This window comes from Ascaphus truei, chromosome 21, assembly GCF_040206685.1.
Source record: "Ascaphus truei isolate aAscTru1 chromosome 21, aAscTru1.hap1, whole genome shotgun sequence".
Taxonomy (NCBI): Eukaryota; Metazoa; Chordata; class Amphibia; order Anura; family Ascaphidae; genus Ascaphus; species Ascaphus truei.
The window spans coordinates 23,435,130-23,463,066 of NC_134503.1; the positions used below are offsets into that span (position 1 = coordinate 23,435,130).

At 47.4% G+C, this 27,937-nt stretch overlaps 1 protein-coding gene across 9 annotated transcripts in view; it reads right to left on the reverse strand.

The window, feature by feature from the left end:
* DENND1A (DENN domain containing 1A) overlaps nucleotides 1–27,937 on the reverse strand; it is a 514,179-nt gene that overhangs the window by 260,468 nt on the left and 225,774 nt on the right. For all 9 annotated transcript variants that reach the window (XM_075579369.1, XM_075579373.1, XM_075579371.1 and 6 more), the window contains one exon: nucleotides 21,574–21,674. In XM_075579369.1, coding sequence (XP_075435484.1) covers nucleotides 21,574–21,674 — 101 coding nt within the window. The remainder of the gene's footprint in view (nucleotides 1–21,573; nucleotides 21,675–27,937) is intronic.

A 27,937-nucleotide genomic window follows, 5' to 3' on the forward strand; every position in this document is an offset into this window, starting at 1 on the left:
GCATGAAAAGTAATAAGGTATCCGCCTAATGATGTGTGGAGCCTGTTTCTCTGCTGTCTGGGAGTAGTGAAGCGGTGCTCCCCACACCACGTTCTCTTACTATTTGTACAATACTTACAACAGGTACAAGCAGGCAGCGCTTACACGTGTTATATAACACCGCTCTCATGTTCCTGCATTGGTAACATCTTCCCCATCTGCATGTCGCAGCCTCAGTACTGTTACGCAAACCGTGCAAATCATTTTTCTGGGGCAAACTATTGCAATGTTAGAGATTAACTTGATTGGAACCCAAGGACAATCATCCTTGAAGTCTATATATAAAAACCCCTAAGGCAGTAATTCTTGACTCCAGTCTTAAAAGATCCCCCAACAGGTCAGGTTTTCAGGATTTCCCTGCTTCAGCACAGGTGCATCAATCAATCCATGCTTCAGCACAGGTGGCTCAATCAGTAGCTCAGTCTTTGACTGAGCCACTGAGCCACCTCTGCTGAAGCTGGGATATCTTTAAAACCAGACCTGTTGGGAGGGTCTTGAGGACTGGAGTTGAGAATCCTTGCCTTAAAATATCCGAAGTGATTTCGTGGGGGTATTGCAATCTCCCATGAAGGATTTAGAAACTGTCCTCCAGTAATGGAAGACGTCTCCTATGCCAGAGGATGCTTCAAATTGTGCTTCTCTGTTCCTCCTGTCATATGATTTAGAAGATGAAGAAGTCAATAGCTTGTCCTCATGCCACACTGCCCCTATAGCATTGCTGGGCTGCCTCCCTACATCCCTACACCACGCCTGTTTCTTTCCTATTGTTATCTAAACAGATTTGGCCTGCTATCCAAGCTCAGAAAACGACATCATATGATGCTTGGGTATCATTTCCCTGCGCTCTGACACCTGGTGAGGTGATGTCTTTTCTATTACACTCCCTGTCGGCATTTTGTAGACAGAGAAGACAAAGTGTTTCTCTTCGGGAAGGAGAATATTAATGAGACTGCCATTGAATCCGCTCCGTTCTAAAAGAGATGAACTTTGCTTTGCAGGCTGTGGTTAGTTTATATAGAGCAGGAGTGGCAACCAGTCCTCCAGGGCCACCAACTGGTCAGGTTTTATGGATACCCTGCTTCAGCACAGATGGCTCAATCTTTTCTCAGTCGTTGACTATGTACCACCTGTGATGAAGCAGGGATATCTGACCTGTTAGTGGCACGCCCCTACTACAGAGTATAGTATCGGTGTATGTGCCGGTAGGGCAAACTGGCATCACTGAACTGGGATGAAGCCCAGCTAGCTATCCCGAAATCCATGTAACTTGGCCACCTATGTAAGGCTTATTTCGGCCAAATGTAATTTAATATCTGGGGGAGAACAGGGAATGTATATTGCACTATGTATGTAAGAAGGGCACTTTAAGCATGCATAAAGCAAAGCACGTTATTCCCTGTAAATGCAATCCCCCAGTTTAGTGAATCAACATTGTTCTACATTGTTCATTGTTCATCTACATTGTTCATTGTTCTACATTCTAAATTAGCAGACTTGTAATGTGATTTGCACGTGTACATTTCTATGGAGGGGACTCTGATTTAATCAGCCGATGTTCCTGCAGAGAAATGTAGATTGAGACAAAGGCTGGGAGCGTGGAGGTGTTAAAGACATTTGCTGAGTGGGAAAGAGTAGACAATTAGGTCTGTTCTTTTCAGACTTTGAGACTCCTACCCAGTAGGAGGTCTTGAGTGCCTTAACACGCCCCATCTCTGGCTTTTGTGGTACCAACCTAATCTATGCTCTGATTGGCCGACAGCCCCCCTCCCATGTAAAGGATAGCCACAGAGGGCTATATAGGGGTGCTGCTGATCAGAGATGAGATTCCCTCAGAGGACCACCTGAGCAACACTTTGGGAAGGAGTGTAGAGACTGAGAGACATTCTGTGAAGGAGTTTGGATCTTGACTGTGACCAGCTGGAGATACATGTCAGAGTGGCTTCTGTGTGATCATCTCTCTGATATCCTGGACGAGAAGCGGACAGGGCAAGCCTTCTTGAAGCAGGCCCTTGCACCTAGCGAGGCTAGAGTCTACTCCCCGGGCCCCCAGTTGGTATTGTATCTTGTTTTGTGCATCTTTGTTCTGTCTGCTGGCGTGCCAGAATAAACCCCATTTTATTCAACAACCTTGTCCCGTCTGGTGCTAGTGATCCCGGTGGTTTCGGTGTAAAAGTACTGGTCTCCTGTGACGGTGTACAAGTCACTTTATCTTTCACATTAGAGAAGTGATTAGCTGCCCAAACTGTAGATATTATATTCAGAGAAAAAGGATTACAATTGTTTCTCAATTGTAATAAACGTAATTGAATATGAGCGTGCATGAATCACCTACACAAAGTTTCATATAGCGTTTTTCTCCCAATGGGACGCAAAGTGCCTCACAATTACTGTACAGCGCGCGGTACACAGCTCATAGGATTGCTAAACCCAGAGAATGTAAAATGCAAGCTGAATAGTATAGGCACAAAGAAGCCCTGTGCAGAAGAGCTTACAGTCTGATCTGTAGCACCCGAGGCAAATGCAGTGACTTATTGCACGGAGCTGCAGTCTTACACATCCCATCCTTGTCCAAGCTGAAGGGAACCATGCTGCTTTCACGTACGGCATCATATGCAGGCACTCCATGTTAGTGCAGTGACAAGACCTTCTGTGATCACAAACAGGTTCCCTCTGTATCCTCCTGCCCCCCACAAGCCTCTATATAACAAGACACCTTACTCAAGGTGCCCATCTGCAGCAACGGAAGGCGTTACTTCATACTTGGTTATGGAGTATTACGTGTTGGAGTTGGCTTTACCCATGCGCCTAAAATGCACCAGATTATAAAACAGACATATCACACCTGATGCAGATGTCACTAAATAACAGACCGGTCACTGCCTAGTGAGAGCTTTGGCTCCGCAGACACAGAGCTCTGATATTATACAAGCGTCTCTGTGTGGCAGGTCTCAGGCGGAGACATATATCAGATTCTCAGTTGGATCCGTGATATGCAGAATATCAGCCATGGACCAATCCCTTCACTGTCACACAGGCCAGCAGCCTAACGAATTCTACTAAAAGCATCGTGGGGAACCAAGGGATATAACAGAGGTGGCTTTGACATTTCTGAAAAGGACATTCAAAAATAAATGAATGTAATAATGAAGGGTGAAAAATGCAGATCTTTTCCAACAAAAAAGAAAATGCAGGAAGTAAAATATACTTATTGCACAATAGGAGAAAATGATGCTTTTCACAGGGGTCCCTGACCCAAGATTGACCCACAAAAGCTTGGTACATCTCCCAGACACAGGACCCTGAAAACAACCAACAAATGTGACAGATTCCATGGATTTCAAGAAAAGCCGACGTGAAACAGACCAAGAGCCAGATTTCATAGCAATGTGCAATAGGTTTTGAAAATAGATCACAGAGCCCCAAAAGCCATACAAAGCGTGGGAGAGATCCGGCAAGGAAGATGACCCTACGGACCAGCTCACAATGCTTCTGTGTCAGATACGTATTCTTCCCCTCTGAATACAGTGCCATAGCGAGTTTCATTCTTACCATTCCCTTTGACAGCTTACACAATACGAGCTACGCAATCTGGGTTTGACTAAAAAGAGGTGTGAAAAATAATGTACATCAATGTGTTTTATACAGAACCGCTTCCATTGTAACTTCTGTGTGAGATTTCAATACACTTATACCACTGCGATAGGTTCCTGATTCCCAATAAAAGTAATAAATGATAATATAATGCCTATATTTCGCACACACGTTCGTACCCATAAAATCAGGTGTGCTTTCTCTTGGGATAGTTCTTGGATTCATTGTATTGCCTAGAATTGCTTTTATAACCTGCAACATACTGCACAATACAGAAGCAAAAACAGCTTGGAATATGCACATATCTTTAAAGCTTTTGCTTTGTCCTAGCCATCTTAATCTCTTTGACGCCTCTTTCTATGTTATGTGTGAGAGATAAAGTAAGGATAGTGAATACCACTGAAAAGCAATCTCATTTTGCATCATGAGTAGCTGAGCTAGTCCTGTTTAAGCTTCAGAAACACATTCTGCATACGCATTGCTTGCAAAGCTATTAGAAACAGATTTTATCCCTTGGAAAATCGCGTGACGTTTCGTCAACCAACAATAAAAAGAAAAAAATGGTCCTGAAATCGCAATCGAATACCTTTCCCATGTTAAGTCTCCATGGCGGCCGCTGCTTTTAAGCAGGCAACCTCGGTGACTGCGGTGAATGAGTAACCAGCAGGGATAACTAGCATTCTAAGTGAAGTGTTACTAGGTGCCTGAGCTTGAAACATGTAAATTTGAAGGCGGTTTGTCCCCCTGTGGATGATTTAAATGTTAAGTACATCCCCGAGTCGCGGATACACGAAATGGAATCTGAAAACTATTATCTCCGGTCGAAATGAACCTTCAATTTACTTACTGCACAGGAAGGGCAGATTCTATTCATTTTCCCTGCCAGCAGGTCCCCTTTCTGTGCATAATAGGCTTCGCATGTGTAATTAACACATAAAGACTGCTGCTACCAGCTTTCCTTCAGGTGCATGCTGGTAGGAGTGTTCCAGAGAACGGTGTGGGCTGCAGTAGCTTTTTACATGGGGATTGAAGATTAGATATTCATTGACTGCCTGACAAAGACATGTTACAAGGGGCTAAGGTTGGGCCCTGCTGTTGGGAGCCCAGGTGTGGACAAAGCAAACATATGGGTCATGTAGCCCATGAAATAAAGAAACGGATAGTCCAGTCGGCATCAATAGGCTCCTACGGACTGGATTTTATCCCGTGCATATACAGAGTGAAACGGCGCATTAAATCGCTAATAAAAGTATGATTCTGAAACCTGCAATTATCAGGGCGGCTCTAATTGTGCTTTTAAAAAACAACTGATTATCTTTTCCAGGGCTTGAACTTTAATTAGGCTTGTAATCACACACATGGTAATTGTCTGAAACATCTATTTAACACCAATTTATGTACCATTCATATATATGCGAAACCAAGTGCCACCTATTTTCTCTTTGACGGTGTGAATGAAGTGATAAAGCTGCAAGGGGACGGTGGGCGTTTCTTCCAGCGCACACGCAAACGCTATTCGGATAACGCACGGTAGTTCCTCCTCCAGCACTCGCATGGTTACATTGCCAGGACTGGTTTTCTTTACTTGCATGCACAACAAATATAAAAAGTCTGTTAACCAACTTTCCCCCCCAGCGGAGACAGGTTACTACTAATCAGGGAACTTTCTCCCAGCGGAGACAGGTTACTAGTCAGGGAACTTTCCCCCAGCGGAGACAGGTTACTAGTCAGGGAACTTTCTCCCAGCGGAGACAGGTTACTAGTCAGGTAACTTTCCCCCAGCGGAGACAGGTTACTAGTCAGGGAACTTTCTCCCAGCAGAGACAGGTTACTAGTCAGGGAACTTTCTCCCCCCAGCGGAGACAGGTTACTAGTCAGAGAACTTTCCCCCCCAGCAGAGACAGGTTACTAGTCAGGGAACTTTCCCCCCCAGCGGAGACAGGTTACTAGTCAGGGAACTTTCCCCCAGCGGAGACAGGTTACTACTAGTCAGGGAACTTTCTCCCAGCGGAGACAGGTTACTAGTCAGAGAACTTCCCCCCCAGCGGAGACAGGTTACTAGTCAGAGAACTTTCTCCCCTCAGCGGAGACAGGTTACTAGTCAGGGAACTTTCTCCCCTCAGCGGAGACAGGTTACTAGTCAGGGAACTTTCTCCCCCCAGCAGAGACAGGTTACTAGTCAGGGAACTTTCCCCCCCAGTGGAGACAGGTTACTAGTCAGGGAACTTTCTCCCAGCGGAGACAGGTTACTAGTCAGGGAACTTTCTCCCAGCAGAGACAGGTTACTACTAGTCAGGGAACTTTCTCCCAGCAGAGACAGGTTACTAGTCAGGGAACTTTCTCCCAGCAGAGACAGGTTACTAGTCAGGGAACTTCCCCCCCAGCGGAGACAGGTTACTACTAGTCAGGGAACTTTCTCCCAGCAGAGATAGGTTACTAGTCAGGGAACTTTCTCCCAGCAGAGACAGGTTACTAGTCAGGGAACTTTCTCCCAGCGGAGACAGGTTACTACTAGTCAGGGAACTTTCTCCCAGCGGAGACAGGTTACTAGTCAGGGAACTTTCTCCCAGCGGAGACAGGTTACTACTAGTCAGGGAACTTTCTCCCAGCAGAGACAGGTTACTAGTCAGGGAACTTTCTCCCAGCAGAGACAGGTTACTAGTCAGGGAACTTTCTCCCAGCGGAGACAGGTTACTACTAGTCAGGGAACTTTCTCCCAACGGAGACAGGTTACTAGTCAGAGAACTTTCTCCCAGCGGAGACAGGTTACTAGTCAGGGAACTTTCTCCCAGCGGAGACAGGTTACTAGTCAGGGAACTTTCTCTCAGGGGAGACAGGTTACTAGTCAGGGAACTTTCTCCCAGCGGAGACAGGTTACTAGTCAGGGAACTTTCCCCCAGCGGAGACAGGTTACTAGTCAGGGAACTTTCTCCCAGGGGAGACAGGTTACTAGTCAGGGAACTTTCTCCCAGCGGAGACAGGTTACTAGTCAGGGAACTTTCCCCCAGCGGAGACAGGTTACTAGTCAGGGAACTTTCTCCCAGCGGAGACAGGTTACTAGTCAGAGAACTTCCCCCCCAGCGGAGACAGGTTACTAGTCAGAGAACTTTCTCCCAGCGGAGACAGGTTACTAGTCAGAGAACTTTCTCACCAGCTGAGACAGGTTACTAGTCAGAGAACTTTCTCACCAGCTGAGACAGGTTACTAGTCAGAGAACTTCCCCCCCAGCGGAGACAGGTTACTAGTCAGAGAACTTTCTCCCAGCGGAGACAGGTTACTAGTCAGGGAACTTTCCCCCAGCGGAGACAGGTTACTAGTCAGGGAACTTTCTCCCAGCGGAGACAGGTTACTAGTCAGGGAACTTTCTCAGAGCGGAGACAGGTTACTAGTCAGGGAACTTTCTCCCCCAGCGGAGACAGGTTACTAGTCAGGGAACTTTCCCCCAGCGGAGACAGGTTACTAGTCAGGGAACTTTCTCCCAGCGGAGACAGGTTACTAGTCAGAGAACTTCCCCCCCAGCGGAGACAGGTTACTAGTCAGGGAACTTTCTCCCCCCAGCGGAGACAGGTTACTAGTCAGGGAACTTTATCCCCCCAGCGGAGACAGGTTACTAGTCAGGGAACTTTCTCCCAGCAGAGACAGGTTACTAGTCAGAGAACTTCCCCCCCAGCGGAGACAGGTTACTAGTCAGAGAACTTTCTCCCAGCGGAGACAGGTTACTAGTCAGAGAACTTCCCCCCCAGCGGAGACAGGTTACTAGTCAGGGAACTTTCTCCCAGCGGAGACAGGTTACTAGTCAGGGAACTTTCTCCCAGCGGAGACAGGTTACTACTAGTCAGGGAACTTTCTCCCCCCAGCGGAGACAGGTTACTAGTCAGGGAACTTTCTCCCCCCAGCGGAGACAGGTTACCAGTCAGAGAACTTTCTCCCAGCAGAGACAGGTTACTAGTCAGAGAACTTTCTCCCAGCGGAGACAGGTTACTAGTCAGGGAACTTTCTCCCAGCGGAGACAGGTTACTAGTCAGGGAACTTTCTCCCCCAGCGGAGACAGGTTACTAGTCAGGGAACTTTCTCCCAGCGGAGACAGGTTACTACTAGTCAGGGAACTTTCTCCCAGCGGAGACAGGTTACTAGTCAGGGAACTTTCTCCCAGCGGAGACAGGTTACTACTAGTCAGGGAACTTCCCCCAGCGGAGACAGGTTACTAGTCAGGGAACTTTCTCCCAGCGGAGACAGGTTACTACTAGTCAGGGAACTTTCTCCCAGCGGAGACAGGTACTAGTCAGGGAACTTTCTCCCAGCGGAGACAGGTTACTACTAGTCAGGGAACTTTCCCCCAGCGGAGACAGGTTACTAGTCAGGGAACTTTCTCCCCCCAGCGGAGACAGGTTACTACTAGTCAGGGAACTTTCCCCCAGGGGAGACAGGTTACTAGCCAGGGAACTTTTTCCCAGCGGAGACAGGTTACTACTGGTCAGGGAACTTTCTCCCAGGGGAGATAGCTTACTAGTTAGAGAGGTTTCTGTCACTTTAAAGCAGCAAAACGTGTGAAATCTTATATGGATTTTTTAAATAAATCAGTTCTGTAGTATTAGATAATACTGCATTAAAAAAAATATTATTCAACTCTTAATGCCATTTTTAAATTAGTTTTAATGCACCCGTTGATTTCTATAGTAGGTTTTAGCCCACTACCCTAGCAGTGCAAGATCTTTGCCCCACTTTCCCATTTGTAAAAATCTGATGTGAACAAAAATCTGTTGCCAATATTCCCAGCAGTTTGAGCTGCAAACTGTAACAATAGGCAATGTTACCGTAGTAATATGAGAATCCATTGTAGCTGCTGAGTTGCACGGACTAAAGCTGCCAATATATTGGTGACACAATCAGCCTTTGTACAGATGCATAACAGGAGCACCACATGATTGCCAGCTTAGGTAAGAATGTAAAATGATACAACGTCCCATGCTTTACATATACACATAAGAAAAAAAGGGGGAATGTAGCATTGCTGCTTTATCCGGCCTGAGAACACATACTGTACATTGCTCCCGTGTCCCAGTTATCCGGCCTGAGAACACATACTGTACATTGCTCCCGTGTCCCAGTTATCCGGCCTGAGAACACATACTGTACATTGCTCCCGTGTCCCAGTTATCCGGCCTGAGAACACATACTGTACATTGCTCCTGTGTCCCAGTTATCCGGCCTGAGAACACATACTGTACATTGCTCCCATGTCCCAGTTATCCGCTCTGAGAACACATACTGTACATTGCTCCTGTGTCGCAGTTATCCACCCTGAGAACACATACTGTACATTGTTCCTGTGTCCCAGTTATCCGGCCTGAGAACACATACTGCACATTGCTCCTGTGTCCCAGTTATCCGCCCTGAGAACACATACTGTACATTGCTCCCGTGTCCCAGTTATCCGCCCTGAGAACACATACTGTACATTGCTCCCGTGTCCCAGTTATCCACCCTGAGAACACATACTGTACATTGCTCCCGTGTCCCAGTTATCCGCCCTGAGAACACACACTGTACATTGCTCCCGTGTCCCAGTTATCCGCTCTGAGAACACATACTGTACATTGCTCCCGTGTCCCAGTTATCCGCTCTGAGAACACATACTGTACATTGCTCCCGTGTCCCAGTTATCCGCCCTGAGAACACATACTGTACATTGTTCCCGTGTCCCAGTTATCCACCCTGAGAACACATACTGTACATTGCTCCCGTGTCCCAGTTATCCGGCCTGAGAACACATACTGTACATTGCTCCCGTGTCCCAGTTATCCGGCCTGAGAACACATACTGTACATTGCTCCCGTGTCCCAGTTATCCGCCATGAGAACACATACTGTACATTGCTCCCGTGTCCCAGTTATCCGCTCTGAGAACACATACTGTACATTGCTCCTGTGTCCCAGTTATCCGCTCTGAGAACACATACTGTACATTGCTCCCGTGTCCCAGTTATCCGCTCTGAGAACACATACTGTACATTGCTCCCGTGTCCCAGTTATCCGCCCTGAGAACACATACTGTACATTGCTCCCGTGTCCCAGTTATCCGGCCTGAGAACACATACTGTACATTGCTCCTGTGTCCCAGTTATCCGCCCTGAGAACACATACTGTACATTGCTCCCGTGTCCCAGTTATCCGGCCTGAGAACACATACTGTACATTGCTCCTGTGTCCCAGTTATCCGGCCTGAGAACACATACTATACATTGCTCCTGTGTCCCAGTTATCCGCCCCAACTCTTTCTGCTGCTCACCCACAGTGATTCACCCTGATACAAAGTGGCACCCACGCTACATGATACGGTTTTCTTCCGTGTGCAGCAGTAGTTGGAACGTGACACACAGGGCCATATTACATTGAGTTATGGGATGGGTAAGGATGGGGTGTTTCTCCCCCACATGTCAGCAGCGTGCCTTCACAATCACAAAGCCCTTCTCTTTGCACTGTACCAGCCCTTCCCCTCTTGAAATGTGCAGAGTTAGGGAGTGATGTACTCACTTTCAGGTCGCAGAGAGCAGTATAAATGCTCTTTCTGCACCTCGTTCTATCTGTACCAGTCCCTCGCATAATCGCTACTCTATCATGTGGTATCTTTTTGCATTGTTTGTTTCTCTGAAAGCCATAAAGAGGACACCGCTGCTCTGCAATAAACTTCAGCCGCAAGAAACATGGTGTGATAAATGAACAAGGGACTATTCACAAAGCCTTGAGCTGTAGTGGCAGCAACGTTACCTACGGTAACCCCGATATGTATACCATCTCCCTATGTGCTCCTCCCCCCACTGACTTCAATCCTGTGTGCTTGCTTGCTTGAAATTGAGGGACACTCACGTGCATCTGAAGGAGTTTCTCTCTTTGGATTAAGCGAGTGTGACACCTGGATTAATTCAGCTCAGACTGACCTGAATAGCAGTTACTGCAGGATTGGGTGCGATACCCCGCATCAGAACTTGCAGAATCTGCCGCCAACTGCTGACCTCCCCGTTCCCCCCCCAAAAAGGGCGAATATTTAATTCAGACCAGTGTACGATTATAGGACCCACTGGCACGTGTGTACTTCTGAGCTGTGAGCAGAGCCTGAACACTTCCCTGTATGTATATCTTTATTTATATAGCGCCATTAATGTACATAGCGCTTTACAGCAGTAATGCACGCGACAATGGTATAAACAACAAATAATACATAATGGGAAGAAGCGCTTCAGATATAGAAGTCTCATTTTGGAAAAGGAGTCCCTGCCCCGAAGAGCTCCAATCTTCTCTGCTTTAGGATGCATCAGTGATGTGCTGCTCTTCCATCTTGGCAAGGAAACAGGTTCAATCTGATTAGCAGAGGAATCTGCCCTGTGCTCATACACGGACCCGAGCACAAAGTCACCCCATAAGGCAGGACCCATGTTATAGACTAGAGCAGCGGTTCGCAAACTGGGGGGCACAATACTTTTTTGTGAGGGCGCGGCTCACTTACCCGTCTCCATGACATTTGACGCCGTGGGGCCATGTGACGCCCATTGCCATGGTGACGCGGCGTCAAATGACAGAGGGGGCACGCGACACAGGGGGAGAGCAGGCATGGGGGTGCAGCACAGGAAGTTTGTGCACCCCGGGACTAGGGAACATAGGATATGGTTTGCTGGAATCCCACACCATACGATGCCGGCTTCTTTGGCATGGAGGAGTTAGAATTAGCAGACTGCCACTCAACTGGTGGGGCTGGCAAGTTTATTAAATATCATGTGCAGTCTGCAGACGTCTCCCAAGGGAAGCCATAAGCACCGTACATTACAGATAAGTTGGACAGTGATGAACGAGTGTTCAGATCTCACTGTCGGAGAGGTGCATCTAATGGAGCTTTGATCACTCAGTGTGTCATGTTCGTGATAACACAGGGCACATGATGGCAGCATAAGCTAATAAACCAATAGTGAGAATGAGCACTGCCTAAAACTGCCTTCCTAATGAGGTACCGTATGCATCATATCTTTCCTGTATTCAACAGCAAATAAAACCATCACTTGTGAACACATTCACACGTCTCCAACAGGTCTGTAACCCTGATTTTCACCATTATCTCCTAGCAAACCATGCTTCCACTGCAGCAAGGGATTCTGGGAAATGACATGCAAATGAGCACACAGTGTGTTAAACAGGAAGGCTGCTCCTTTGCTGTAGAATCCGCACTGACATTGTGTAATGTGCTACTGTTTATTTTGTAATCTCCCAAAATGTCTTATTATTTGTGTAAACTTCTATTATTTTATCATTTATTTGTAGAGCACCAACATATTCCACGGCGCGGTACAACGAGGGAACAGTGGGACATCAATGACAAACTAAATGATAGACCAGATATGGAGAGACCAGTTCAAGCCGATACAGAGAGGTAATGAGAGCCCTGATCTTGGGAGCTTACAATCTAGAGGGAATAAGGGGTGTGCAACAGGGATTTATACCCTGTTTAAACAAGGTCTCGTCAATGTTGCTGGCGCTCGCGCACGACGGAGCACCGTGCCGTGGCGCTCTCATGCAGCAGGGGCGATTCCCGTGCTGTAGCTAGGCTTGATTCTGAGCGTTTTGGTGGACATGGCCATGACATCACGGAGCTGGAGCGCCCTCATTAGGCGAAACGCTCAATGGACCCGGCCATCGCGCGGTGAAGACGAAAAAGTTTGTCTCCACAAGCAGCGCTCTTGCCAATGCTCACATGCATGCAGCACAGACGTTCCTATTGGCCCAATGGAAATCATCACGCAGCGTGCGCGCAAGCACTCCGTGAGCATGGATGCGGCCTAAGGCTGCGGCCACGGTGACGCTGACCATGCTGGCGATCGAGCTCGGCGCTCATATTTCTCAGGGGATTTGTGGCCAGCCAGTTGTGCGCTCAGGTGGAGGGAGCGTGTTGAGGGGCGCAGTCATGATGTCACGGAGCTGGCCCGCCCTCATTGGGAGAACCGCTCCCGTGACATGCCAGGGAGCGGCAAAAATACATTTGCTTGTCTCTGCAAGAAGCTGAGCGCCGTGCGCTCACGGGAACATATACGCGCTCGCTCAAGCTGGACAACCACATTGCTCAACGTCACCGTGGCCGCAGCCTTATGCTGCAAAATAAGCCTCTACTGGTCTGAGAAATCCAGCTGTGAGCTGGTTAATTGCAGCTAGACAATTAACCCGCTCCCCCTGGTTAATCAGACCAGTGTAAAAACCTCCTCCTGGAAACAAACCCAGAGACTCTCTTGAGCGCACAAGCAGGCCTGTGTGCTGATATCAAGACACCAGACCTCTTTTCCTGGACAGAGGACCCAGGAACCTGCCAGAGGCTGACCCCTCAACAGACACCAACCCAGACTCAGAGACAACCACAAAGACCCCCAGCTTATAGGGACCTCTTTAGACTTTGGGGTGATAGGTTGGTAAGGGGCTTTTCCTCCCAGCCTTGCAGATAACAAATGGGAAAGTAAATTAGCCCTTAAAAGGGATAGGTCTTTGTTTCTTTGTATATTGCCTTAAAACTGTTGTAATGTGACAGGCTGAATAAAGCCATGGTTAATTTCCCCCCCAAATCGGTCCCCCTGAGTGTACCTCTGCACAGGTATCTTACAGGGCGAATATTGGAACATAAGGTAAAGTGGCTGCTCGTTGTGGGATGGAGTATACATCAGGATGAAGTATGTTCGAGAGGCACAGCTGATACCATTAAGGGGCATTGATGTTAGGGGGATAGTTATGTAGTATCTGAGTAACCCAGTTTGCGCACCGCTGAGTTAGAAGACTGAACATGGTCTGTATAGGTTGGAGCTGCAATCCTTCATTAATTGTTATTTGTTAGCTAATTTTTAATCACAATTCACTGGCATACTACCATCACTGGGAGAGCTTAATTTCTTGTTTTTCTGTAATCATTTAAGGCAGCCCTGTCTATATCATCAACATGTATTTACCACAGGGATTCGCAGAACTTTGCCATATTGCTGAGCACATCACTATTAATGCTACTGCATAGGTGAGACGGGACAGGGGCTAAACAAGAGAATGAATCTGCATCGTCACAGCATCACACGCAGAACAAGAGACAGTCCTGTCGGCGAACATTTCTCTGACTCTGGCCATAAGATGAACGATCTGAAGGTGGCCATACTCAAAGGTAACCTTAAAACACAGAGAGAGAGACTGTTGCATGAATACAAATGTATGCAACTGTTTGGGACACTTAGCGGTGGCCTAAACCGAGACCGCAGTTTCATGAGTCACTATCCTGACACAAGAGAACTCTCTTCCCATGAGTGCTAAAGGCAACGTCTATACATACTGTGTTATATGAATGCACACACAACTGTCTCTTACACATACATATGTACAATGTAATTCTATCCGTACATACCAATGGGTACCACATAGTATTTACACACATTAATAGTAATGCAACACCCTCTTACATTTCTACACCTAAAATCTGAGAGAGAGTGCGAAAGATGGGGGAGAGAGGGGAAAAAAGCTTGCTCTTGCTACAGTCTATGGAATGGTGCCAGGGGTGAAGAGATATTGGACAGACGTACACTTGCCTAGACAAGTGAAAAAGAGACCCCTATACAACTAGCACTCATTAGATGGGTATGTGATATATACAAAATAAAACTTGACCTTTATTGGTTTTCCAGATTAATATATATAATTGGGATGAACACTAAAACACAGACAAACAACACTTATAACAGCTAATCACGTAGATAATTAAAACAAGTATTAAACAAACACACATCCGAACCAAAGCACAGTGGTTAGGGCGGTGTACAGAGGGACTAATTGATACAGATATAAAGACTGGCACCTTGAATTAGTTATAATAGAAATGTAGGAGATGCCTCAGGGTGGTGAATATATGTACGTCCAAAAAGTATGGTGTATAGTAGTTAGCAACCTAACACCATACATGCCACTCCTGATTGAATAGTCACTAAAAAGATGTAATAACAAGTTGCAATGAAAAAACAATGAAGGGTGCAGTTCTAGACAGCACCCCACTTGTGAATAATGGTTGGTTTTAATACAAAAAATATTTTTCAACCAAGTGTAGCCAGGTCACCTGTTTCCCCTTTCGACCTCCTAGGGAGCCTCCGTGGCCAGGAGAGATGCCGGGTGCTGCCGGAGGCCAGCGGCAGACCCGACGGCCATCCCAAGGGTGGGGGCCGTTGCAGGGAGCGGTGCTCTGTCTCCGCGAGCGGGCCGGTTGTCGGGGACGCGATCGGGCCGTTGCTAAGGCCGCGGTCGTGTCTCTAAGGTCCCGGCGGACGGCGAAGAGAGCGCCGCCATTACTCCACCACTCGCGCATGCGCAGTGATCGCGCGAGTGTAGGAGCCAGCCAGGAGAGTCGCGCGAGAGGTAGGGAGAGATTGCGGCGGCCATTAGGGGTTAGTGCAGGTGTATGAAAGGCACGCATGCGGCCCCAATGTTATTACAGGCGCCCAGGGACTACAATTCCCATAGTGCTTAGCGAGGGAGGCACCAGGTGCCTCATAGGAGCCAATAGGGCTGCAGGACGGTCAGGAGAGCAAGTGGATTTTTCGCGGGCAGAGAGCCTGCGAGTCAGTCAGAGTCAGGAGCCCAAGGAAGGAGGTAGGGTGCAGGAGCCGGGGACTCCCTGCACTAGGCCAGCAGCCCTAAGGTCCAAGTTAGCCCTTATTCCCCCAGGTTAGTGAGTGTTGCCAGGGATAGTCTCAGAGAGGGACCCTGTCACTCATGGTAGTCAGAGCTGGGGAATAGCCAGGGATAAAGGGGGCTGAGGTTAGTCTGCAGACGCATTGCGGTAGGCTTTCGGTGAATTAGTGGCACGAGACAGCTGGGGGGTTCATAGCGGTAACCAGTCCGGGGAGCCATTGCCCAGGTCCCGTGTTGCGAGTGGCGAGGCGCTGGGGGGGTTTCATAGCGGTAACCAATCCGGGGAGCCATTGCCCAGGCCGGCGTTGCGCGTAGTACGAGGCAACTGGGGGGGGGGGGGGGGGGTTCATAGCGGTAACCAATCCGGGGAGCCATGGCCCAGGGCCCGTATTATGAGTAGGGTGGGTACAAGACCTACCTATATAGGATAGGCAACCCCGAATGCCCTAGAAGTTGACCCTTAAGCCACTTAATGATGCTGTGTTATAGGGATGCCTATAGTGCAGTATGTGTCATGTTGCTATTGTGTTAGTGAGGGTCTCAGCGGATGCTGCGGTTCCAGTGAAGGAGTTCGGATCCACGTTGGGGTCCACAGAGAATATCGCTAGGATAGGATCAGACGGATCCATCACGCGTCTGACCCTTTGTGAAGCGTTGCTGATCCGAGCACCGGAGTGCTCGGCAGGTATCTACAGTTCTAAGTGCACCAACGGGCCCTTAGTGTAACTGTGACTGCGCAGTCACCCATTGACTCTCTGCAAGAGTGCGGGACATTGGGTGGGGTTCTTTGGACACTGGGTGGGATCACCTAGGGTTGGGGAATCGTCCTGCGAGACGTCACGGTTAGTGTCTCCTCCTGAGAGGGACACAGGTTATGTTATGACTGTGATGTGTCGTATTACATGTTAGTAAATTCGCTAGTTATTATACCCCATTGTGGATGTGATTATTGTGTTTGTCCTGCGAGGAACCACTCCCCCTCTGGTGGGAGCCATCGCAGGTGGAGGCGCTGCACCTATTGTAAGTGGTTGTCCATAGTATTGTAATTGCCCCAGGTCCCCCGTGGCGGAAGCTCAGCCCTCCTGTGAGCCAACAGGTAACGCACCACACACATCTGGTAACACGTATGTTCTCCGCACCCCCACCATATCTGCGATTGGGGGGGGGGGGGAAACCCGTTACACAAGTATACTTGATACAGCATATAGTATGAATACTTTAGGCTAGGTCTTGCCAGATTGATTGTATTCACATTATATTCAAAAGAAGTGACACTTGCAAGTAGTCCTTGTAGTTTAATATCAAATACTGGGTCTTACTATAAACTGACAAGTGACTACTTGATCATATACTGCTCCTAAGAGGCTTTGGTATTTTGATGATACTACACACCATTGCCAGTTTGCTGAGTGGATACTTTTATTGTTAGCTACCAATACAATTAATTTGGGGCTTTCCATTCACCAACCTTATACTTTTAGCTACACTGTAGCCTATCTTGACACTATCCAAGCTTTTTAATTGCGTTGCCTACAAGGACTACTTGTAAGTGTCACTTCTTTTGAATATGCTGTGAATACAATCAATCTGGCAAGACCTAGCCTAAATTATTCATACTATATGCTGCATCAAGTATACTTGGTTGAAAAATATTTTTGGTATTAAAACCAACCATTATTCACAAGTGGGGTGCTGTCTAGAACTGCACCCTTCATTGTTTTTTCATTGCAGCCTGTTATTACATCTTTTTAGTGACTATTCAATCAGGAGTGGTTTCAATCAGTGCAAAGTCTTTCTTTAATTTAGCAATTTCCTTGCTTGCTTGATCAATGACCAAGATCATGAGGTCGAATGAGCATTTGTTTAAAACGGCTATCCAGCGTTTACAGAATTCCATGTCGCGTCTGCCAATGGTGGGTTGGTTCTTTACCCTAAACCCCCTCGGCAGCATCCTTACTTGTGATAATGAGACAAAGTAAGGCCGTGCCGGTAAAAGTCCACTTCACGCTTTTTCAATTTGATAAACTCATTAAAAACATCAACTGCCTTATCAGGTCCTGCTACAGCATCAAAAGACTCTGTAAAGCGGATCTGTGCGACCTCTGCGTCGCTGAAGCCAGCCACATCCGATAGGGACGAAAATATGCCAGTGATGTCAGCAAATTCCTCCATTGCACATATAACAGAAAGTCACAAACAAATGTAGAAATTTTCAAAATGGCCAAAAGCTTCCTAGATACAAATCCCCACTAGGCCATTACAGGGAATGTAAAAAATATAAAATCCGTAGGTGCACAACCCATAAAGCATAGAATCCACAAAAGGTCAGTCAGCACACTGTAATGAAGCAAAAAAAACAAACAAAAACAGATGCTAGTCCCATAAAGAGCACATGACATACGAACCAATCCAAGGACCAGTAAAGAGGCAGCAAACTGCACGGGGTTAATCCAAAAAAATTGTATTCAAGACATAGACACACGTAAGCCGACGTTTCGGTCCCACAAGGAGACCTTCTTCAGGGCCGTGCAACCAACAAGTGAAAGTGACCAAACTTATATACCCCCACCCACGTTGCACTACAACAAAGAAAACCAATCACCAACATGCAATCAGGAATGGTATTAAACATAGCTGTGCTCCGAGCCACATCCCCCAGTACCTGTAAGGCTCTCAAAATGTTACGGGATAACAAAAAGATCATGGTGAGAGCTGCGGACAAGGGTGGTGGGATTGTTGTATTAAACTACCAATACTACAAACAGGAGATTGAGCAGCAGCTCGCGGTGGTGCATCATTACAGACGCCTCCCTGGGGATCCAACGATGGCATATAAGAAGGAAATTGATGGCGTCATCCGACTTGGTCTTAACAACGCCTGGATTACAGAAGAAACCAGTCAATTCTTGACCCAGGATTACCCAGTGATGCCAGTGCTATACACTCTCCCCAAAGTGCATAAGTCTACAGTTGCACCGCCGGGCAGACCCATCATCTCGGCCCGGGGGTCGTTATGTCATCCTCTCTCACAATTTGTGGACTTTTATTTACAGCCATTGGTAGTCAAAATGGGTTCTTACATCAGGGATACCACGGATTTCATTAAGCAGCTAAGTCATCTATCCGTTGACACGTCGGATTGTATCTTTGCCACGTTAGATGTGTCCAGTCTGTACACTAACATCCCCCATGAGGAAGGCCTGGATGCAGTACGTACCAAATTGGAAGCATTTGGTGTGGAGCAAGGTCCTCCAGTTGAGTTTATCATGTTACTTATTGAAGTTATCCTCCATAAAAAAAAAATTAAATTTGAAAAACACCACTATTTACAGTTAACTGGTACGGCCATGGGCTCTAATATGGCACCGTCTTATGCAAATCTTTTTATGGATTTGTATGAACGGATGCACATATTACATGATACAACTTATGGACAGTATATTGTCAAATATCTCTGCTACATCGATGATGTCTTTATTTTGTGGATAGGCAGTGAAGAGAATCTGTTGGCGTTTGTCACTGCATTGAACAACATTCCCTCCACTATTCGCTTTACTCTTAACTATAATAGCCAGGAAATTGCTTTTTTGGATACTATAGTGTATAAAATTGGCGGTACGCTGGCAACCAGACTATACCGGAAGAGTACCGATAAGAACTCTCTTTTGTGTGCAGCCAGTCACCATCCTTTACCGTTAAAGAGGTAAATCCCATATTCCCAACTTCTAAGAGTTAAGAGAATTACTACAGACCTGGAGGAATCTAACAGGGCCCTCACCCAGATGGCTGCACGCTTTCGGGAAAGGGGCTACTCTGCCAAGGATATTAACTTTGCCCTACAGAAGGTTGGACAAATCGATAGGAGCGAGTTACTGACACCATCACCCAGAAGACCGGGTACCAATAGGCTTAATATAGTTAGTACATTCAGTATGGCTACAAATAACATTAAGAGCTGTATTTGGGACAATTGGCGCATCTTTGAGAGTGATGATAGGATTGGTGCATGTGCTAGAGAACCACCTTTATTTTGTTTTCGCCATGGACCCAGTATTGGGGATTTGGTTACTGGGTCTGATCCAACAAATAAATATGCAACACCCACCTCCTGGTTAGCCAAAAAACCTGGCTCATATCGTTGTCATGGCTGCACAAATTGCCAATACATGCAGCTTGGCCCTAGTTAAAATCACCCACATAGTGGTACAACGATTAAAATCAAACAGACACTGAATTGTGAATCAAAATTTGTGGTGTACTTTATTAGGTATCCTTGTGGATTGTTATACATTGGTAAAACTGTCAGGATGCTGAAGGAACGCATGGCTATGCACCACTCGACTATTAGAAAAGCCTTATTGAGTGATGCTGCTGACATGGACCTGAAATGCCTACCTGTGGCTAGGCATTTTAAAGATAAGAAACACTCGTTGGCTACATTCAGATGCAATCCCATCTTGCAGGTTCCAGTCCCCTCTCGTGGGGGTGATAGGGGCAAGACTCTGTTAAAACAAGAGGCCAGGCTAATCTACGAGCTTCGGACTATGACTCCTGGTGGCCTCAATGAGGAGCTTAAACTAGGCTGTTTCCTATAGATGCTTTTTTGGTTATGTGATTTTTTGACTGAGCAATATGCTTTATGTGTATATGTCAATATTTCATTATTGTCTCACATCCTTTGCACACCTTCACTTTCCTTGTCTGTTTTTATGCAGTTGTGGTTTTTCACATGGCTTGTGCTCTGGTCCCGTGTTTTAATTCCCCTTATGGCTTTTCTTAATGCGGTGTGCCCTCTTTCTGCCCTGTTTTGGTGTCGGTGTGTTGGGTGTCGATGTCAGTCGCAGAATTCAACACTGCGCATGCGCGGGCTGTTCGCTGGCGTTTTACGTTGCCAGGGAGACTATGCGTGGCTTCCGTACACTGATGTGGTGCGCGGCGCCTGCTCCTCATTGGCGCTCCGACATACAGCGTGTGCAGCCCTACTGCGCATGCCTGTCATGCGCTGCGCCGCCGGACTGACACTGATTACTGAGACATGAGTTTCAGTGCAAGTTACTCTGATTGCTGGATTGCCTGCTCTTTAGCAATGGCTACTGATGACCAATGGCCTTACAGGTACTGGGGGATGTGGCTCGGAGCACAGCTATGTTTAATACCATTCCTGATTGCATGTTGGTGATTGGTTTTCTTTGTTGTAGTGCATCATGGGTGGGGGTATATATGTTTGGTCACTTTCACTTGTTGGTTGCACGGCCCTGAAGAAGGTCTCCTTGTGGGACCGAAACGTCGGCTTACGTGTGTCTATGTCTTGAATACAATTTTTTTGGATTAACCCCGTGCAGTTTGCTGTCTCTTTACTGGTCCTTGGATTGGTTCGTATGTCATGTGCTCTTTATGGGACTAGCATCTGGTTTTTTTTTTTTTTGCTTCATCACAGTGTGCTGACTGACCTTTTGTGGTGTGTGTGTGTGTATATATATATATATATATATATATATATATATATATATATATATATATATATATATATATATATATATATATATATATATAGTGTTCGACAAACCTATACATTTGCTCGCCCCGGGCGAGTGGATTTAACCCCCGGGCGAGTAAATATTGGCCCAGCACACGTTTGGTACTAGGTGGCGAGTAGATTTTTTGGTGATTTGTCAACTACTGTATATATATATATATATATATAACGAATACACACAAACACAGCTTTTGATGATCATTTAACTGTACAAACAGAAACATAGAAGTTGAAGGAACTGGAGCTCCAGCAAGGCCCTAGCACCAGACAGTTCACGTTGGATTTGCACCTGGCTTGCAGTCTCCCGCCCAAGGAAAGGAGAGTTCAATACATTATGGAGATATGGGTAGGTGTGCAGAAAAAGGTGCTAGGCATCCGTAAGTAAGCTCTGTAGTTTAACGGCGCACTGCAACTGAGACACTTAGATCAGGGGTGCGCAAACTGGGGGTGCTAGATTTTCAGGGGGGGGGATTGTCATCAGTTATAGAGGTCCCGCGCTCTCCCCCCAGGCATTTAAATTAAATGCCGAGGGACTGCGTGAGGCCTCTCTAACACACTTACTTTCCTTTCCAGTGATGCGTCGTCATGGTAGCCCGGCGACGTGACGTCACATGACCCCGCGCGTCATTTGTCGCCGTGGGCGAGCGGGGGACACATAATGTAAGATGTTATCAGTGTATAGTACCATAGTAATGCCGCCTGGGACAGAGTCCGACTCACCAGCAGTAATCCAGGAGATGTGGAGGAAGGACAGGGATGTAAACGTGTTGCCAATACATTGGGAAGAGCATAGCAGATGATCCATGGATGCAGGCGGTCAGCTGCAGGGGACACAAAAGCAAGACTTTATATTATACAATTCCCAGTTCCCCCCCATCGCACAGCACAGGGGTGTGTCACAGCACAGGGGTGTGTCACAGCACATGGGTGTGTCACAGCACAGGGGTGTGTCACAGCACAGGGGGGTCTCACAGCACAGGGGGGTCTCACAGCACAGGGGTGTGTCACAGCACAGGGGTGTGTCACAGCACAGGGGTGTGTCACAGCACAGGGGGGTCTCACAGCACAGGGGTGTGTCACAGCACAGGGGTGTGTCACAGCACAGGGGTGTGTCACAGCACAGGGGTGTGTCACAGCACAGGGGGGTCTCACAGCACAGGGGTGTGTCACAGCACAGGGGTGTGTCACAGCACAGCTACTGCTTAATATGGTGAAATAAATTACTGAGGACCTCAAGGACAGGAACATCACGCGCAAGTGATGCACGTACAAGTGCGCACGTACATCGCTCACCATGCATGTGCGCCGGTACATAGCTCACCGTGCAAGTGCGCAGGTACATCGCACACCGTGCAAGTGCGCAGGAACATCACACACCGTGCAAGTGCGCAGGTACATCGCACACCGTGCAAGTGCGCAGGAACATCACACACCGTGCAAGTGCGCAGGTACATCGCTCACCGTGCAAGTGCGCAGGTACATCGCTCACCGTGCAAGTGCGCAGGTACATCGCTCACCTTGCATGTGCGCCGGAAACAACGCTCACCGTGCAGGTACATCACGCACCGTGCAAGTGCACAGGTACATCGCTCACAGTGCAAGTACACTGAGTAATCACTCCTCACACTGCTGCAGAACAACCTGCGTAATCACTCCTCACACTTCTGCATAACACACTGCGTAATCACTCCTCACACTGCTGCATAACACACAGCGTAATCACTCCTCACACTGCTGCATAACACACTGCGTAATCACTCCTCACACTGCTGTATAACACACTGCGTAATCACTCCTCACACTGCTGCATAACACACTGCGTAATCACTCCTCACACTGCTACTTTACACACTACGTAATCACTCCTCACACTGCTGCATAACACACTGCGTAATCACTCCTCACACTGCTGTATAACACACTGCGTAATCACTCCTCACACTGCTGCATAACACACTGCGTAATCACTCCTCACACTGCTGCATAACACACTGTGTAATCACTCCTCACACTGCTGCAGAACACACTGCCTAATCACTCCTTACACTGCTGCATAACACACAGCGTAATCACTCCTCACACTGCTGCATAACACACTGCGTAATCACTCCTCACACCGCTGCATAACACACTGCGTAATTACTCCTCACACTGCTGCATAACACACAGCGTAATCACTCCTCACACTGCTGCATAACACACTGCGTAATCACTCCTTACACTGCTGCATAACACACTGCGTAATCACTCCTCACACTGCTGCATAACACACTGCGTAATCACTCCTCACACTGCTGCATAACAAACTGCGTAATCACTCCTCACACCGCTGCATAACACACTGCGTAATCACTCCTCACACTGCTGCATAACACACTGCGTAATCACTCCTCACACTGCTGCATAACACACTGCGTAATCACTCCTCACACTGCTGCATAACACACTGCGTAATCACTCCTCACACTGCTGCATAACACACTGCGTAATCACTCCTTACACTGCTGCATAACACACTGCGTAATCACTCCTCACACTGCTGCAGAACAACCTGCGTAATCACTCCTCACACTGCTGCATAACACACAGCGTAATCACTCCTCACACTGCTGCATAACACACTGCGTAATTACTCCTCACACTGCTGCATAACACACTGCGTAATCACTCCTCACACTGCTGCATAACACACTGCGTAATCACTCCTCACACTGCTGCAGAACACACTGCCTAATCACTCCTCACACTGCTGCATAACACACTGCCTAATCACTCCTTACACTGCTGCATAACACACAGCGTAATCACTCCTCACACTGCTGCATAACACACTGCGTAATCACTCCTCACACCGCTGCATAACACACTGCGTAATTACTCCTCACACTGCTGCATAACACACAGCGTAATCACTCCTCACACTGCTGCATAACACACTGCGTAATCACTCCTTACACTGCTGCATAACACACTGCGTAATCACTCCTCACACTGCTGCATAACACACTGCGTAATCACTCCTCACACTGCTGCATAACAAACTGCGTAATCACTCCTCACACCGCTGCATAACACACTGCGTAATCACTCCTCACACTGCTGCATAACACACTGCGTAATCACTCCTCACACTGCTGCATAACACACTGCGTAATCACTCCTCACACTGCTGCATAACACACTGCGTAATCACTCCTCACACTGCTGCATAACACACTGCGTAATCACTCCTTACACTGCTGCATAACACACTGCGTAATCACTCCTCACACTGCTGCAGAACAACCTGCGTAATCACTCCTCACACTGCTGCATAACACACAGCGTAATCACTCCTCACACTGCTGCATAACACACTGCGTAATTACTCCTCACACTGCTGCATAACACACTGCGTAATCACTCCTCACACTGCTGCATAACACACTGCGTAATCACTCCTCACACTGCTGCAGAACACACTGCCTAATCACTCCTCACACTGCTGCATAACACACTGCGTAATCACTCCTCACACTGCTGCATAACACACAGCGTAATCACTCCTCACACTGATGCATAACACACTGCGTAATCACTCCTCACACTTCTGCATAACACACTGCGTAATCACTCCTCACACTGCTGCATAACACACTGCGTAATCACTCCTCACACTGCTGCATAACACACTGCGTAATCACTCCTCACACTGCTGCATAACACACTGCGTAATCACTCCTCACACTGCTGCATACTGTAACACACTGCCTAATCACTCCTCACACTGCTGCATACTGTAACACACTGCCTAATCACTCCTCACACTGCTGCATAACACACTGAGTAATCACTCCTCACACTGCTACATAACACACTGCGTAATCACTCCTCACACTGCTGCATAACACACTGCGTAATCACTCCTCACACTGATGCATAACACACTGCGTAATCACTCCTCACACTTCTGCATAACACACTGCGTAATCACTCCTCACACTGCTGCATACTGTAACACACTGCCTAATCACTCCTCACACTGCTGCATAACACACAACGTAATCACTCCTCACACTGCTACATAACACACTGCGTAATCACTCCTCACACTGCTGCATAACACACTGCCTAATCACTCCTCACACTGCTGCATAACACACTGCGTAATCACTCCTCACACTTCTGCATAACACACTGCGTAATCACTCCTCACACTGCTGCATAACACACTGCGTAATCACTCCTCACACTGCTGCATAACACACTGCGTAATCACTCCTCACACTGCTGCATAACACACTGCGTAATCACTCCTCACACTGCTACATTACACACTACGTAATCACTTCTCACACTGCTGCATAACACACTGCCTAATCACTCCTCACACTTCTGCATAACACACTGTGTAATCACTCCTCACACTGCTGCATAACACACTGCGTAATCACTCCTCACACTGCTGCATACTGTAACACACTGCCTAATCACTCCTCACACTGCTGCATAACACACTGAGTAATCACTCCTCACACTGCTACATAACACACTGCGTAATCACTCCTCACACTGCTGCATAACACACTGCGTAATCACTCCTCACACTGCTGCATAACACACTGCGTAATCACTCCTCACACTGCTGCATAACACACTGCGTAATCACTCCTTACACTGCTGCATAACACACTGCGTAATCACTCCTCACACTGCTGCAGAACAACCTGCGTAATCACTCCTCACACTGCTGCATAACACACAGCGTAATCACTCCTCACACTGCTGCATAACACACTGCGTAATTACTCCTCACACTGCTGCATAACACACTGCGTAATCACTCCTCACACTGCTGCATAACACACTGCGTAATCACTCCTCACACTGCTGCAGAACACACTGCCTAATCACTCCTCACACTGCTGCATAACACACTGCGTAATCACTCCTCACACTGCTGCATAACACACAGCGTAATCACTCCTCACACTGATGCATAACACACTGCGTAATCACTCCTCACACTTCTGCATAACACACTGCGTAATCACTCCTCACACTGCTGCATAACACACTGCGTAATCACTCCTCACACTGCTGCATAACACACTGCGTAATCACTCCTCACACTGCTGCATAACACACTGCGTAATCACTCCTCACACTGCTGCATACTGTAACACACTGCCTAATCACTCCTCACACTGCTGCATACTGTAACACACTGCCTAATCACTCCTCACACTGCTGCATAACACACTGAGTAATCACTCCTCACACTGCTACATAACACACTGCGTAATCACTCCTCACACTGCTGCATAACACACTGCGTAATCACTCCTCACACTGATGCATAACACACTGCGTAATCACTCCTCACACTTCTGCATAACACACTGCGTAATCACTCCTCACACTGCTGCATACTGTAACACACTGCCTAATCACTCCTCACACTGCTGCATAACACACAACGTAATCACTCCTCACACTGCTACATAACACACTGCGTAATCACTCCTCACACTGCTGCATAACACACTGCCTAATCACTCCTCACACTGCTGCATAACACACTGCGTAATCACTCCTCACACTTCTGCATAACACACTGCGTAATCACTCCTCACACTGCTGCATAACACACTGCGTAATCACTCCTCACACTGCTGCATAACACACTGCGTAATCACTCCTCACACTGCTGCATAACACACTGCGTAATCACTCCTCACACTGCTACATTACACACTACGTAATCACTCCTCACACTGCTGCATAACACACTGCCTAATCACTCCTCACACTTCTGCATAACACACTGTGTAATCACTCCTCACACTGCTGCATAACACACTGCGTAATCACTCCTCACACTGCTGCATACTGTAACACACTGCCTAATCACTCCTCACACTGCTGCATAACACACTGAGTAATCACTCCTCACACTGCTACATAACACACTGCGTAATCACTCCTCACACTGCTGCATAACACACTGCGTAATCACTCCTCACACTGATGCATAACACACTGCGTAATCACTCCTCACACTTCTGCATAACACACTGCGTAATCACTCCTCACACTGCTGCATACTGTAACACACTGCCTAATCACTCCTCACACTGCTGCATAACACACAGCGTAATCACTCCTCACACTGCTACATAACACACTGCGTAATCACTCCTCACACTGCTGCATAACACACTGCCTAATCACTCCTCACACTGCTGCATAACACACTGCGTAATCACTCCTCACACTTCTGCATAACACACTGCGTAATCACTCCTCACACTGCTGCATAACACACTGCCTAATCACTCCTCACACTGCTGCATAACACACTGAGTAATCACTCCTCACACTACTACATTACACACTACGTAATCACTCCTCACACTGCTGCATAACACACTGCCTAATCACTCCTCACACTTCTGCATAACACACTGTGTAATCACTCCTCACACTGCTGCATAACACACTAATCACTCCTCTCACTGCTGCATAACACACTGCGTAATCACTCCTCACACTGCTGCATAACACACAGCGTAATCACTCCTCACACCGCTGCATAACACACAGCGTAATCACTCCTCACTGCTGCGTTACACACTACGTAATCACTCCTCACACTGCTGCAGAACACACTGCGTAATCACTCCTCATACTGCTACATAACACACTGCGTAATCACTCCTCACACTGCTGCATAACACACTGCGTAATCACTCCTCACACTGCTGCATAACACACTGCGTAATCACTCCTCACACTGCTGCATCACTCCTCACACTGCTGCATAACACACTGAGTAATCACTCCTCACACTTCTGCATAACACACTGCGTAATCACTCCTCACACTGCTGCATAACACACTGAGTAATCACTCCTCACACTTCTGCATAACACACTGCGTAATCACTCCTCACACCGCTGCATAACACACTGAGTAATCACTCCTCACACTTCTGCATAACACACTGCGTAATCACTCCTCACACTGCTGCATAACACACTGCGTAATCACTCCTCACACTGCTGCATAACACACTGCCTAATCACTCCTCACACTGCTGCAT